General features: G+C 57.2%; 1 protein-coding gene across 3 annotated transcripts; it reads left to right on the top strand.

The window, feature by feature from the left end:
- Nucleotides 1–4,479: 4,479 nt before the first annotated feature.
- Nucleotides 4,480–12,931, top strand: LOC149744008 (fibroblast growth factor receptor 4). Of its 3 annotated transcripts, none has more exons than XM_089905120.1 (16): nucleotides 4,480–4,624; nucleotides 5,300–5,731; nucleotides 5,852–6,018; nucleotides 6,569–6,692; nucleotides 7,234–7,424; nucleotides 7,555–7,693; nucleotides 8,049–8,088; nucleotides 8,351–8,446; nucleotides 8,583–8,704; nucleotides 10,220–10,330; nucleotides 10,418–10,608; nucleotides 11,002–11,124; nucleotides 11,211–11,281; nucleotides 11,502–11,639; nucleotides 11,917–12,022; nucleotides 12,121–12,931. In XM_089905120.1, the coding sequence occupies exons 1-16, from the start codon at nucleotides 4,534–4,536 to the stop codon at nucleotides 12,265–12,267; spliced, it is 2,289 nt and encodes a 762-aa protein (XP_089761246.1). In that variant the 5' UTR covers nucleotides 4,480–4,533; the 3' UTR covers nucleotides 12,268–12,931. The 3 variants fall into 3 exon arrangements, with proteins under 3 accessions (XP_089761246.1, XP_089761245.1, XP_089761244.1); XM_089905119.1 differs by lacking the exon at nucleotides 8,049–8,088 and adding an exon at nucleotides 7,770–7,791 and having other exon boundaries at nucleotides 7,555–7,738; nucleotides 8,326–8,496; XM_089905118.1 differs by having other exon boundaries at nucleotides 4,481–4,624; nucleotides 8,049–8,242; nucleotides 8,351–8,496.
- Nucleotides 12,932–13,806: the final 875 nt, after the last annotated feature.

The following is a 13,806-nucleotide window of genomic DNA, read 5'->3' as shown; positions in this document are numbered from 1 at the left end:
TCCGCAACGGGAGAGGCCACAACAGTGAGAGGCCTGGGCAAAAAAATAAATAAATAAAATAAATAAATAAATAAATAAAATAAAAACTAAAAAGATAACCAACTATTTTCTGATTTATCTTTGGGAGGAGACCATTCTTTTGTTTGAGAAGGAAAAGGAAAAATATAACTTTAATGGGCCTTTTAGTTATGCAAAGGAAAAGCCTCTATCTTATTGGGAGTAAGGGCAGAGAGGGCTAGACTTCTCCGCATAACAAAGGAAAAGGAAGCTGCTTCCCCTAGGGCAGTGTCTCCACCAGCCAGAGCACTGACCAGGAGGCGTGCAAGAGACCCCAGTTGAAGGGTTTCCTTTCTCCTCCAGAAGCCTTCAGAGGAGCACGGGGCTTGGACTTAATGTGAGGGTTGGGTAGAGGTCAAGGGTCGGCTAACCTAGGACATGCTCAGCAGAGATGTGGGTGCAGGTGAGACAGACCTGAGCCTAGAGGAGCGTGGTAGAGCTATTCCGGGTGCACCTATTGTGTACCAGGCACTTGAGATATAATGGTATGGCCTGCAAGCAGTTCCTGCCTTCTATTTACAGAATTAACTGTTTAGTTACAATTTTGGAACATGTGATGAGGAATTAATCACATGCTAACATTACACAATGTTAATCACAGCTAACATTACAAAGCAAGTGCTATATGTCAGGTAGTGTTCTAAAGGCTTACACATAAGAACATGTCTACTTTATTTTTTCTTTTTATTGAGGTATAGTTGCTATACAATCGAATATATATATATATATATGCCACACCTTTTTTATCCATTCATCTGTTGATGGACGATGCTTAGGTTGCTTCCATATCTTGGCAATTGTAAATAATGCTGCTATGAACATTGGGGTGCATGTACCTTTTCAAATTAGTATTTTCATTTTTTTCCATATACACCCAGGAGTAGAATTGCTGGGTCATATGGTAGTTCTATTTTTAGTTTTTTGAGAAATCTCCATACTGTTTTCCACAGTGGCTGCACCAATTTACATTCTCACCAACAGTGTGTGAGGGGAACATGTCTACTTTTTGCAACCACTTCTTGAGGATGATACTATCATTATACCTGTTTTACTGATGAGAAAATGAAGACACGGGGATGGAGTAACTTGACAAGGCCACGTGTGATGGTGCTGAGATTTCAGTCCTGCAATTAGTGATCTGAATCACTTCGCTCTCTGCTTCTTTCTCCATGCTCACAGGAGAGAAGACGTGGAGGAGGAACTGGCAAGTTAAGAGGGCTTCTCTGGGGACATGAGCTGAGACCTAAGAATGAGGTGGAACTATCCAGACCTAGAGCGGAAAGCTCATCCCAGGAAGCGGAACCACATGTGCAAGGCCCAGAGGTAGGGTGGGAGCAAGGAAGAAGTGAATGAAGGCTTCATCTGGAGGCGTGGGCGGGGCCAGGTCATGCTAAGAATCTCTATAGGAAACTATTGGGAAGTTTTAAAGAGATGGTTGTGGTCGGTACAGCCAGAGTTGTATTTTAAATATCACTCTGAAGGTTGTGAGGAGAACGGATGGGGGTGGTGGCAGAGGGGGTGGTCTGTATGACGATTGCGCAGAAGACAGAGGAGCCAGGTTAAGCCAATGTCTGCGGAGGTGGCAGCTCTGGGCTGCTGGGTCTTGTTCCCTGGGAGGTGAAAAGCAGGGGATGGAGCGATGGACTAGAACTTGGAAGCCAGGCCTGGGTGGGGCAAAAGAGGCGGAGCCTGAAGGGGTGTGCCAGCCGGGATTGGGCTGGCCTCCTAGGGTGCTCGGCGCATTTGGGTTTAAGGAGTAGCCTCCAGGTGAGCGAGACGCTGTGCCACCCGCTGTCAGGAGCTGGTTTAGGCCAGGCGGGACCAGAGATGGGCGGGGCGCTGGGCCTTTGCAGGCCAAGCAGCTGTCAGGATAGAGCTGGTCCAGGAGGGGCGGGGCCCGAAGTAGGTGAAACCCGAGGTGGGCGGGGCGTTGGGCCGCCCGCGGCCACGCCGCTGTCGCGGGTGCATTCCTGGCTCTCTGGCCGGGGGCTGAGCAGCTCCGGAGCGGAGTCTTCGGTCTCCCTGGGCGCGGGGGTAGGGGCTGGCGGGAGCTGGGACCGGGGCCACGGAGGACCCAGGTGAGTCGGAACCCTGTGCCGCGAGCGGGGCCATCTAGAGGTTCGAGGTGAGCCGGGACCCTGTGCAGGCCCAGGCCGCGCTCTCAGCCGCCAGGGGGCGAGCGGCGGCGGGGCTCCGGGAGCTGACCCCTCCCAGCACTGGGAACCTGAGCGTCCTCTCGGCGAGGGGGTGAAGGGGACGGTAAATCAGTAACCCGCAGCGCACACAAGGGCCTTTTGTCCCGCTCCGTCCAAAGAGCACCCTGGCCGCGGAGCTGGTTACTCATTGCCCACCGGGGCGGGGGCGGGCCAGCTGTCCCTGCAGCTCCCTTCAGGACCCGCTGACTGGCACTTCCCCTCAAGGTGGCCGGGTAGGGGTGGAGGAGGAAGAGCGCGCTGGTCCCTCTGCTGCTGGACCGTGTGCGCGCCCCGAATAGAAATGAGCAAGTTGAGGCTCCGAGAGGTGCAGTCATTTGCCCAGGCTCCCCAAGCGCTTGAGTGCGAGAGGCTGGAGAACACAGGACTACTTGATGCCAGAGTCAGGCCCTCCGACCCCACGTGCAGGGCAGTCAGTCGGTCAGCTGCGGGCAGGTGACCCGACTAAGGTTCTGAGGTCAGGGTAGCCTGGGGGTGGGAATAAAATCCCTGGGCCTCTCACTCCACTCCCAACCCAGAGAACTGCCCTCCCTGCAGAGCAGAGCAGAGTGAGGGGATTTCACAGAGACGGGGCAATGGAAACCGGGGGTGGGCACAGAGACAGTGGCATCTGAACCAGCTGGAGAAGTGGGGGCAGAGAGGTATGGGCAAGAGAGAAGACATGCCCGGTTTGGAAAGCCAATGGCTTCCCAGTGCTGAAGAAGCTGACTGTGCAGCCAATGAGATTGACAAAGGCAGGGAGGGAGGCCTTGGATGCTGGATAAACAGTGTGGACTGGATCCTGCTGCACACAGGCAGCCATTAAGGGCTTGTAAGCTGGTGGGTGTTGGGGGGTGGGGGGCGGAACATGGCAGACTTGTAATTTTTAAAACACTGCTAGAGAACCCAGGGAGACATTTGCAAAGGCCCAAGCTAGAGATGACCATAGTGTGCTCTGGGTTCAGGCAGGGAAGGTGAGATGGACTAGAGGGGGATTGGACAGGTTGTGCTCCAGCTGTAGGGGCAACCCAGGGAAGAAGCAGTTCAAAGGGGGAGATAATGGCTTTGGCCAGGACAGGCTAAGTGTCCCCTGCCTCAGAACCAGAGCTGGACAGGGGGACAGTGGCTGGGGAGAGAGTGTGCAGTGGAATTCCCGGGCAAGGTGGATCCAGAGACACCAGTGCCACCTGACTGTTACCCAGCCCCAGGTGATAGCCAGTAAGCCCCTGGGACTACACTAGTCACCCTCTTCCCCTGCCAGCTGAGGCTCAGTTTTGAGTGTTCCTTTCAGAGGATGGAGACATCGTTGGTGGCATTTGGAGGAGGGTAACTAGATGGGGTGGGTGTGTACATCACACCTGACAGGAACAGCACCCTCAGCGGAGGTGACTGGCCGAGAGCTGAACAAGGGTGACAGTCATGGGGACGGGGAAGGGGAAGAAAACATTCCAACATTCTGTGTGCCCAGCCCTACATACATTCTCTTTTCTCCTCAAAGCAGTCCTGTGAGGACAGCAGCCCAGAGAAGGACAGGGACTTGCAAGTTGGTAAGAGTCAGGATTTGAAGTTGACTCTGTCAGACACTGGAGTCTACATTCTTTACAAGAGCTTGTGTGCCTCTGACGGAGCTGTGGGGACACAAAAAAACAGAGGTAACCCCAGAATGCAGTTCTGGTTCAGAATGAGGAAGAGCTTTTGCTTGCCGTAGAATGTACTGCCTTGTTAGTAGTGAGCACCCTGCCACTGCAGGTATCCAAAGCTGGTCATGGAAATGTCAGCAATGCTGTAAGGAGTGGGGGTCAGATCAGATAACATCCAGATGCTGAAGTTTGGCCTTGTATTATATTTCAGATTTTTTTTCAGTAATAAATTCATTTATTCAGCAAAAAATAAATTATGTGTGCTGAGAGAGAGCAGAATACGTGTCTCCATTCTCTGCTTCCTTCCAAGGAAAGAATCCCAAGCCTGCCCTTTTTGTGAACTTGTGCCGGGGTCTCAGCAGGACCCAAGGAGAGCAGGAAGCCCAGCCCCGGCTCCGCACCACACAACCTACTGTGGGGAGGCCTTGGGCTCTGACAACAGCAGAGCTGGTTCTAGTCTCTGCCCTGACGCTGCCTAGCAGCGGCTTGAACAAGTCGGCATTTCTTGTCTGTTTCCTCATCTGTAAGATAGCGGCGTAGCGCCAACAAAGGTGCACGTCTAGCAGGAGTTCTTCGCCCTTTCTGTTTCAGGAAGGCAGTCAGTGGGAGGCCCAGCCTGGGTCCCTGCAAGCAGCAGGAAGGAGATGCGGCTGCTGTTGGCCCTGTTGGGGGTCCTGCTGGGGGCACCTGGGGCTCCAGCTTTGTCCCTTGAGGCCTCTGAGGAAGCAGAGCTGGGTATGGCCTCTAAGATGGGAGAGGGTGGCAGGGGTGGGAAGAGTGGGCATCAGGAGGGGGCTGCTGGCTGAGCAAGGCTGGAGAGGATCCTGGCCCAGGCTCTGAGGAGGTGGCAGCAGGGCAGGACCAACCACTGAGACTCAGTGTCTGGCTCCCAGCAAGCATCCACCTATCTCTGTGTCCACAAGAGAGACTGGACTTGCAGGGTGCAGGGCCCTGAGGTGGGCCGCAGAGCTGGTGGTGAGCCCCTTGGCTGTGTGTGTGTGTGTGTGTGTGTGTGTGTGTGTGTGTGTGTGTTCTGTGCACTGGGTGTGTGGCTTGGGAGGCCCAGCCAGCATGTGTGGTGTATGCACTGTGAGTGTGATGTGCCCCAGAGGTGTAGGCGTGTGCCCTATATGTGGCACCTGTAGCATGTGCCTTGTGTGTGTATGTGCTTCTTGGGACAGTGGCATGTCCTGTCCAGCATGTGTGCCATGCACCATGTGTGTGATATGCACCAGAGGCATGGCATTTGCCCTGCACATACCGTCTGTGGTTGTGCATGTGGTTGTGTGTATGTGGAAGAGCAGCGGTGTCCAGCATGTGTCGAGGGGTTGCTCCTGCCATGAGTGTGCAGCATGTTCTCTGTATGCAGGGGGCTGACTCAGCTCACTGACCTCTGCCCTCGGCCCACAGAGCCCTGCCTGGCCCCCAGCCCAGAGCAGCAAGAGCAGGAGCTGACTGTGGCGCTTGGGCAGCCTGTGCGGTTATGCTGTGGGTGGGCTGAGCGCAGTGGCCACTGGTACAAGGAGGGCAGTCGCCTGGCACCTGCTGGCCGGGTACGAGGCTGGAGAGGCCGCTTGGAGATCGCCAGCTTCCTACCCGAAGACGCTGGCCGATACCTCTGCCTGACACGAGGCTCCATGCTTGTCTTGTACAATGTCACCTTGGTTGTGGATGGTAAGGGGGTCTGGCAGTGGCTAAGGGGTCCCTGGGGAGAGAAACTCTGTCCTGGGCCTCAACTGCCTCCCTCTGTCCCTGACATAGACTCCATGACCTCCAGCAATGGTGATGAGGACCCCAAGACCCACAGAGGCCCCTCAAATGAGCACATTTACCCCCAGCAAGGTCAGTGTGACTCCTCAAGGACTTATTCCCCTGTCTTCCAGCTGGTCACTGAGAAGAGATCTGTGTGTAAACAGGTGGTCCTCCTGAGGGCACTGAGTTCTCCCTTCCCCTCCCCGCCAGCACCCTACTGGACACACCCCCAGCGCATGGAGAAGAAACTGCACGCAGTGCCTGCCGGGAACACCATCAAGTTCCGCTGTCCAGCTGCAGGCAACCCCATGCCCACCATCCGCTGGCTCAAGGATGGACAGGACTTCCATGGGGAGCATCGCATTGGAGGCATTCGGGTGAGTCTCCGGGTTCCCCCACCAGTCCCCTCAAGTCAAACCCACAGTTCTTTCTCTACTGAGAAAGGCAGCTGCAGGGCCCCAGAAGGAGCACTAGACTGTGGACTTGGACAGCTCTGGTTCAAGTTCCCACTCTGCCACTCTCTGGCAAGTGACTTAACCTCTCGACCTTAGCAACTCCATGTGTAAAGTGGGAAGGATCACTGACCAGCAGGTATTAATATGTTTTAGCAGCTCATTCTCATAAGACCCTACAGGGTCAGTTCCAGGCTGTAGTCTCAGAGGAAGCTGAGACTCAGAGAGGGCAAAAACTGGTTCAAGGTGGCACAGCTCAGAAGAAGTAGAGCTAAAACTCAAGGACTTGAACTCACGGCTCAGATACTTCTTGGGGCCTTCTCCTTTGTTCCAAGGTCCCTAGCCTTGGCGTGGCCTCCCCAGGGCCTAGAGAGCTTGAGAAGACCCCCGCGGGCAGAATATAGCCTCCTCATGCTCTGGTCCCCTGGATGGGCATGGTTCGGTGGCCCCTCATGGACACTTCTCCTGCTCCCAGCTGCGCCACCAGCACTGGAGCCTGGTGATGGAAAGCGTGGTGCCCTCGGACCGTGGCACATACACCTGCCTTGTGGAGAACTCTTTGGGCAGCATCCGCTACAGCTATCTGCTGGACGTGCTGGGTGAGCGGGCGGGCGGGCGGGCGGGCGGGCAAGGCAGTGTCAGGGTGGGAGCCCTGACCCTGCCCTCAGGTGGGACCCAGTCTGGCAGGCAAGATGGACTTTTAGATGAGATGACTCACTCAAGCTACTCAAATTATCCAGGTGGGTCCAAGAGAAGCACAGGGGATAATGTGGGCTTGGAGGAGCAGGGTTGGGCTGAGGAGAAACATGGGAAAGACATCCAGGCAGAGGGCACAGGCTGAGTAAAGGCCCTAGGCATAAAGAACACAATGCATTTGTGGGGACGTGTATGCCTAGAGTGTGGCATTTAAGCAGAGAGCCAGGCCTGGAGGGTTTTTGAGTGCTAGGCTGAGAAGTTGTCCTTGACCCCAAAGGCAATGGGGAGCCATGGAAGGTTTAAACAGTGTAAGAAGGGGATGAACAAGGTCTGAGCTGAGTATCAGGAAGGTCCCTCCCTTGAGCTGGGGGGGAGGCTAGAGGCAGGTGACCAGGGTGCTTCTGTGGGTGCCTGGTCAGGGCTGACGGCCCGGCCCCGCCCCAGAGCGGTCCCCGCACCGGCCCATCCTGCAGGCGGGGCTCCCAGCCAACACCACAGCTGTAGTGGGCAGCGACGTGGAGCTGCTCTGCAAGGTGTACAGCGACGCCCAGCCCCACATCCAGTGGCTGAAGCACATTGTCATCAACGGCAGCAGCTTCGGTGCCGATGGCTTCCCCTATGTGCAAGTCTTAAAGGTCCAGTCCCTGCCAGCACCTGACTCTACCATTCTCCCACGGGTGGTAGGGAATGGTCCCCAGCTCCCTTCCTGGCCGCAGTGTGGCCCCAGGCCCTTCTGTGACCCCTGAATGTGTCCCCCTTCCCCAGACAGCAGACATCAATAGCTCGGAGGTGGAGGTCCTATACCTTCGGAATGTGTCTGCTGAGGATGCAGGCGAGTACACCTGCCTGGCGGGCAATTCCATCGGCCTTTCCTACCAGTCAGCCTGGCTCACGGTGCTGACAGGTGAGCTCCTGAGGGGGCCAGGAGAGGCTGCGGGATTCTGCTGTGGTTCCACAGTGGGCTGTGACCTGTTGGGTAGATAGTCTTCCTTGGCCTGTGGGGTCTGGATTTGGGATGTGGTGTGTGGATTTGTGTGTTTGATTCTGCTTGTAGCAGTCCCTCTATGCGTGTCCACATGTGACTGTCCGTGTGACTCTCTGGGGTGTTGGTATGAGGGACGGAGTGTAAATGCAGTTTTCTTGGTGTGTGTCCCTATGTATGTTGGGATCTATGAGGGCCTCAGTTAGAGGGAATGGGGCCAGCCATCTGATCACTGACTGGTCAGTTTCTGTCTGTCTGTATGTCTCCCTGTGGGCAGAGGAGGATCTCATGTGGTCGGCAACAGCGCCTGAGGCCAGGTACACGGACATCATCCTGTACACATCAGGCTCTCTGGCTTTGATGGTGCTCCTGCTTCTGGCCGGGCTGTATCGCAGGCAGGTGCTCCTCGGCCGGCACCCCCGGCAGCCTGCCACTGTGCAGAAATTGTCCCGCTTCCCTCTGGCCCGACAGGTACCAACCATGCTGTCCCCCACCTCTGTGTCCCCGTAGTGAGGCTCTGGGCCTGCTTTCCTGCCTCAGCTTGGCTTCAGCAGACAGACCAAGTCTCTCACTTTGCAGTTCTCCCTGGAGTCAGGCTCCTCAGCCAAGTCAAGCTCATCCCTGGTGCGGGGTGTCCGTCTCTCCTCCAGCGGCCCCCCATTGCTTGCGGGCCTCGTGAATCTAGACCTACCTCTCGACCCACTGTGGGAGTTCCCCCGGGACAGGTATGCGGTGCTGAGTGAGGGTGGGGATCAGACTCTGGGCAGGAATGATGCCCTGATGGCTGAGGCCTCATCTCTCTCATCTCCAGGCTGGTCCTGGGAAAGCCCCTGGGCGAGGGCTGCTTCGGGCAGGTGGTGTGCGCAGAGGCCTTTGGTATGGACCCCATCCGGCCTGACCAAGCCAGCACTGTGGCCGTCAAGATGCTTAAGGGTGAGTGTGGCAGCCTAGGGGAGATCCAGTGGCCTTGGGAGTAACAGACGGGGCTCTCAGTGCTAGCGGGTGAGCACTGAGGGCCAAGAGAGGCCACCCAATCCCACCCGAGGGCCTGGGGCCCAACTCTGCTACTGACCCTGGCAAGTCATTTCTGAGCTTCAGTTTCCTTACGTGTCACGTGGAGTAAATAATAGTCCCTGCCTCCCAGCCCAAGGTTTGTGGGAAGTGCCTGGTGCCTAAAGTCTTAACCATGGGGATGATGATGACTACAAGGGTTTAGGGTGATGGGTCTGATACCCCGTGTCAGCCTTGGCCTCAAATAACCTTGTCAGCCTTGAAGGCCTCCACCTCATTCCCCCACGATTCCCCCGCAAATTGCACCCTCAGCCTCCCCCGGGCCCTGTCGCCCCGTGTTCACCACCGTCTCGGAGAACAGCCCAGGCAGCAACCCCAAGGGGCTCAGAGCACACCTGGGACCCACCATCGGGGCCTCTTGCTGCTGTTCCCCAGCCCCCTCTTCAAGAGCAGCCCAAACCGCTGTTCTGCTTCCCCCGGCCCCTCCTCTCTGCACAGCTGGGGCCACCTGGCACTTTCTGGGAGGCAGGGATTGAGAAATGTGCATTGTGAGGTCTGGTGGGGAGGGTATGTCATTGGCCCAGGGCCACAGGTCAGCCCCAGGGGCTCAGCCCCTGGTCCTTAGCCTTCTCAAAAGAAGCTGGAGCAGTGTCTTCCTGGCCTCCCCGTCTGCACCCCACTGGCAGCTCCCTGAACTCCCAGGCCAGATGGACGCCAGGCCTTGGTCAGACAGACCTCAGGTCTCCAGCCCACTTCCTGCCCCCAGGAGTTCTCACCCCATTCAGGGAGTAACACCAAGCCCTCCAGACAGAGCTTCCTTCCTGTTCAGAGCTCTTCCCCCTCTCTCCTGTTTCCTGGTCCCACTCACTGGCAGGCCTACCACTTTTTTTTTTTTTTTTAATTTATTAATTTATTTATTTATTTTTGGCTGTGTTGGGTCTTCGTTTCTGTGCGAGGGCTCTCTCCAGTTGCGGCAAGCGGGGGCCACTGTTCATCGCAGTGCGCGGGCCTCTCACTGTCGCGGCCTCTCCCGTTGCGGAGCACAGGCTCCAGACACGCAGGCTCAGTAGTTGTGGCTCACGGGCTTAGTTGCTTCGCGGCATGTGGGATCTTCCCAGACCAGAGCTCAAACCTGTGTCCCCTGCATTGGCAGGCAGATTCCCAACCACTGCGCCACCAGGGAAGCCCAGGCCTACCACTTTTAGATCCTTGATCTTGTTGCATCCTTGCAACTGCTGTGAGAGTAGGGCACGATCCATTGTCCCGTTTCATACAAGATAATCCTGAGGTTCAGAGAGGTTAAGAGATTGTTTCAAGGCCACACAGCCTAGCAGGAATTCAGGCCCAGACCTTCCTGACTCATGAGTCCAGGGCGCCGTGTCCTGTCCCCAACCCAAAGTCTCGCTTATGTAGTCACCCTGGCTGTCATCCTTACAGACAATGCCTCCGACAAGGATTTGGCAGACCTGGTCTCTGAGATGGAGGTGATGAAGCTGATTGGCCGACACAAGAACATTATCAACCTGCTGGGTGTCTGCACCCAGGAAGGTGGGGTGGGGCAGGGCTAGGGACGGGGACGGTTGGGATGCAGAGCCACAGCCTCAGTAGCTTCCCTGTCCCCCCTTGCCTCTGTAGGGCCTCTGTACGTGATTGTGGAGTGTGCCGCCAAGGGAAACCTGCGGGAGTTCCTGCGGGCCCGCCGCCCCCCAGGCCCTGACCTCACCCCTGACGGGCCTCGGAGCAGCGAGGGGCCACTCTCCTTCCCTGCCCTGGTCTCCTGCGCCTACCAGGTGGCCCGGGGCATGCAGTACCTGGAGTCGCGGAAGGTACAGGCAGCGGGCAGCACTCTGGACCACTCCAACTGCCCCATCCCCACACTTTCATGCCCTGCATTAAATGCCCCAACTTCTCCCTCCCCTTTTTCATTAGCCTGTGTCCCTGAGTCCTTCTGTAACCCCTCAGTCCTTCTGTACACAGTTGAAAACTGCATATCCCCATTCCTTCCTCACATACTCCCTACCACACAGGTAGGAAGAGGCAGTGCAGGAGAGAGGGTGTGGGCCCTGAAGTTAGTTGGCTTAGGTGTCCTCTCTGTGACTCTTGACTTCCTCTTCTGTAAAATGGGTGGATGATCCCTACCCCGAGGGTTACTGTGAGGTCCTGTGTGCCCAGCTTCCTGCTCTGTCCTCATAAACCTAAGACCCCTGCCCTGCCCCCAGTGCATCCACCGGGATCTGGCTGCCCGCAATGTGCTGGTGACCGAGGACAATGTGATGAAGATCGCTGACTTTGGGCTGGCCCGCGGCATCCACCACATTGACTACTACAAGAAAACTAGCAACGTAAGGGAGGCAGGGCAGAACTCAGTAGGGGCGGGGCACCGGGACCTATGGGACTTAGCAGCAATGTGCCCTCTTCTCCCCTCCAGGGCCGCCTGCCTGTCAAGTGGATGGCACCTGAGGCCTTGTTTGACAGAGTCTACACACACCAGAGTGACGTGTGGGTCCTAGAAGCTGGGGCCCGGGGTGTCTGCAGGCGATCACAGAAAGGGCAAAGCTCTTGCCCCGGGTCGCACAGCCCTGGGACCTGAATGGGACTAGACTCTAAAAGAAACCCTAATCCTGACCCCCATGGTGGATCATAGCTGTGGGGTCCCCCATCCTAGTCCCAGGGGTAGGGAGTGAAGCTGTGCCCTGCTGAGCCTGGGTTCTGCCTCCAGGTGGTCATTTGGGATCCTGCTGTGGGAGATCTTTACCCTCGGGGGCTCCCCATACCCTGGCATCCCAGTGGAGGAGCTGTTCTCGCTGCTACGAGAGGGGCATCGGATGGACCGGCCCCCACACTGCCCCCCAGAGCTGTGAGGCCTCACCCCACTCTCCCCCGCTTTCCAGTCCTTACCCTCTGCCCTGACCTTGACCTCAGGGCCTGGCCATAGAGAGTGGTTAGCACTAACACTGTCACCACCTCCTCCTCAGCCCAGCAGGGAGGTCCTGGCCTGGTACCCTTCCACTGAACGGCCTCACTTACCCCACATCAAACCCTACCCCTTCCTCACATCCCCCCACCCAGGGCCATGAGGTCCCCGCTCACCCAGGCCTGAGGCTCCTTCTGACCCTCCCCCACGCCTCTCCCAGGTACGGGCTGATGCGTGAGTGCTGGCACGCAGCACCCTCTCAGAGGCCCACTTTCAAGCAGCTGGTGGAGGCACTGGACAAGGTCCTGCTGGCCGTCTCTGAGGAGGTACTGTGCCCCTATTGTCCCATGACCCCCCTGTGCCCACTGCCCTCTGGGCCTTGTCCCACCTGACCACCAGGGCTGACGAGCACTGTTCCCCATAGTACCTCGACCTCCGCCTAACCTTTGGACCCTACTCCCCTGCTGGCGGGGACGCCAGCAGCACCTGCTCCTCCAGCGACTCTGTCTTCAGCCACGACCCCCTGCCCCTGGGGCCCAGCCCCTTCTCCTTCCCTGGGGTGCAGACATGAGAGCGGCACAAAGTTGTATGGGCAGGCCGGCCATCAGCCTTGGGCCTCCTGGCTGAGCTGCAAGCTGGTGGTGCTTGACCTTGGCACCCCCAGGCCCTGACCTAAAGGTACTGTCCCAGATCTCTGGTTCTGCTTTGGGGAGGTCTGTCTTTGGTCCTGGGGTCCCCAGTTGAGACTCCTGCTCTGGCCTCTGGGTCTCAAGCCAGAGTTCAACCCCAGTCTCAAGGCCTTGCCCTTGCCTTGGAGTCATGGCCCCAGTGTTCTAATGGCTTGTTAAGGTTCTGCTTGGCCTCCTGGGCCTGGGCACTCGGTCCTTGTTCCAGGGCTTTGGTTGGTCCTGGCTGTAGGGCTGTCCTAAATCTCCCCACTTCCCTACACCAAGAAAGGTCTTGGGCCTCTGAACCCCATGTCCCCAGGCCTCCCCTGCCTCCCCTCTGCTGCTTATCCCAGCATCTCGGCGGAAGGAGCACTGGCCCCTTTGCTAGCTGAGAGGCTGGAAGCCTGCCAAAACACAGAAGCAAATGGCCTTTTATAAATTATTTTTTTTTGCAATAAACCACTGTGTGCCTGCCTGGTGTCTTCCCTGCAGCGGGTGGAGGGGGGACAGGGTGGAGAGATCCCCGAGCTGGGAGTTTTGCCTGGGTGACACAGACTGAGAGCTCCATGCCCGGCCCTGGGTTTACATCCACCTCCAGCTGCGTCAGGGTGGACCCAGGAGCCTGTGTGAACCTCTGTCTTAGTCTGTCTGTCTTACCAGCACCATCTTGTATATGTGATAGTGTGAACGAGTGCTAACGGACAGAGGAGTCCACACGGCACCATCCACTTGGCAGGACTCCTGTACCCTCTGCATATGCGTGTGTGTGTGCGTACCCTGGGACTGTCCCCAAGGGAGCTGGCAGCACCCCTCCCCCATCTGCTCAGCATTAACCAAGCTGACCGTTAACACAGCGTGAAAGCCTGAAACTCAGCTTCGAGGCTGCTGCCCGCTCCCACGCTCTGCGGCTTAGGCTGGGGGCTTGTAGGGGCTGTGCCCGCCCCGCCCCACCCTGGCCAGTCTCCCAGGCAACAGCTGGTTGCCGCCTGGCTGGGCTGCAGCTGTCTCTGCCTGCCTGGTCCTCGCCTGGGGAGGCCATCATGGCCCTGTTCTCAAACACCCTCTGGGGGGTGGAGGGATCAGCTTCCCAGGGCTCTGAGCCTGGAACCTTCTCCAGCTCCATCCCAGTGGTTACTGCTGCTCTTCAGCCCCTGAATCACAAGGAAGAGGTACCAGACCCAGTGCCTGGTGCTCTCTTCTGCCCTGCCCTGCTGGAACAGGGGTGCCCATCCAGGACACATCATTTGTGGAAGCTGCCTGGATTGCCCCCATGGCCTCTCAGCGGGTGGTGGCTGAAAGTACATACAGGGTCAGAAGGGACTGGATATAAGGATTTGGGACTGGGGCCATCCTGGAAGACTGAGCAGCAGCTCATGGCCATGCTTCTCTTCCTACTCCAGGTCTCCTGACACACGCATTGTGCCCTCTTTGCTTCACTGTGT

The sequence above is a fragment of the Delphinapterus leucas genome, unplaced genomic scaffold, assembly GCF_059928025.1.
Source record: "Delphinapterus leucas isolate spDelLeu-1000000601 "Yukka" unplaced genomic scaffold, BTC_Dleu_Yukka2 spDelLeu_asBTCV2_sq25, whole genome shotgun sequence".
NCBI lineage: Eukaryota > Metazoa > Chordata > Mammalia > Artiodactyla > Monodontidae > Delphinapterus > Delphinapterus leucas.
This window is presented reverse-complemented; position numbering and strand designations above follow the sequence as displayed.

Bases quoted from the DNA above. Each gene is read 5' to 3' on its own strand.
- LOC149744008 (XM_089905118.1), top strand. From the start codon at position 4,534: ATGCGGCTGCTGTTGGCCCTGTTGGGGGTCCTGCTGGGGGCACCTGGG. The intron at 4,625-5,299 runs GTATGGCCTCTA...CTCGGCCCACAG, and splicing joins CTCTGAGGAAGCAGAGCTGG to AGCCCTGCCTGGCCCCCAGC. The intron at 11,282-11,501 runs GTGGGTCCTAGA...TTCTGCCTCCAG, and splicing joins TACACACACCAGAGTGACGT to GTGGTCATTTGGGATCCTGC.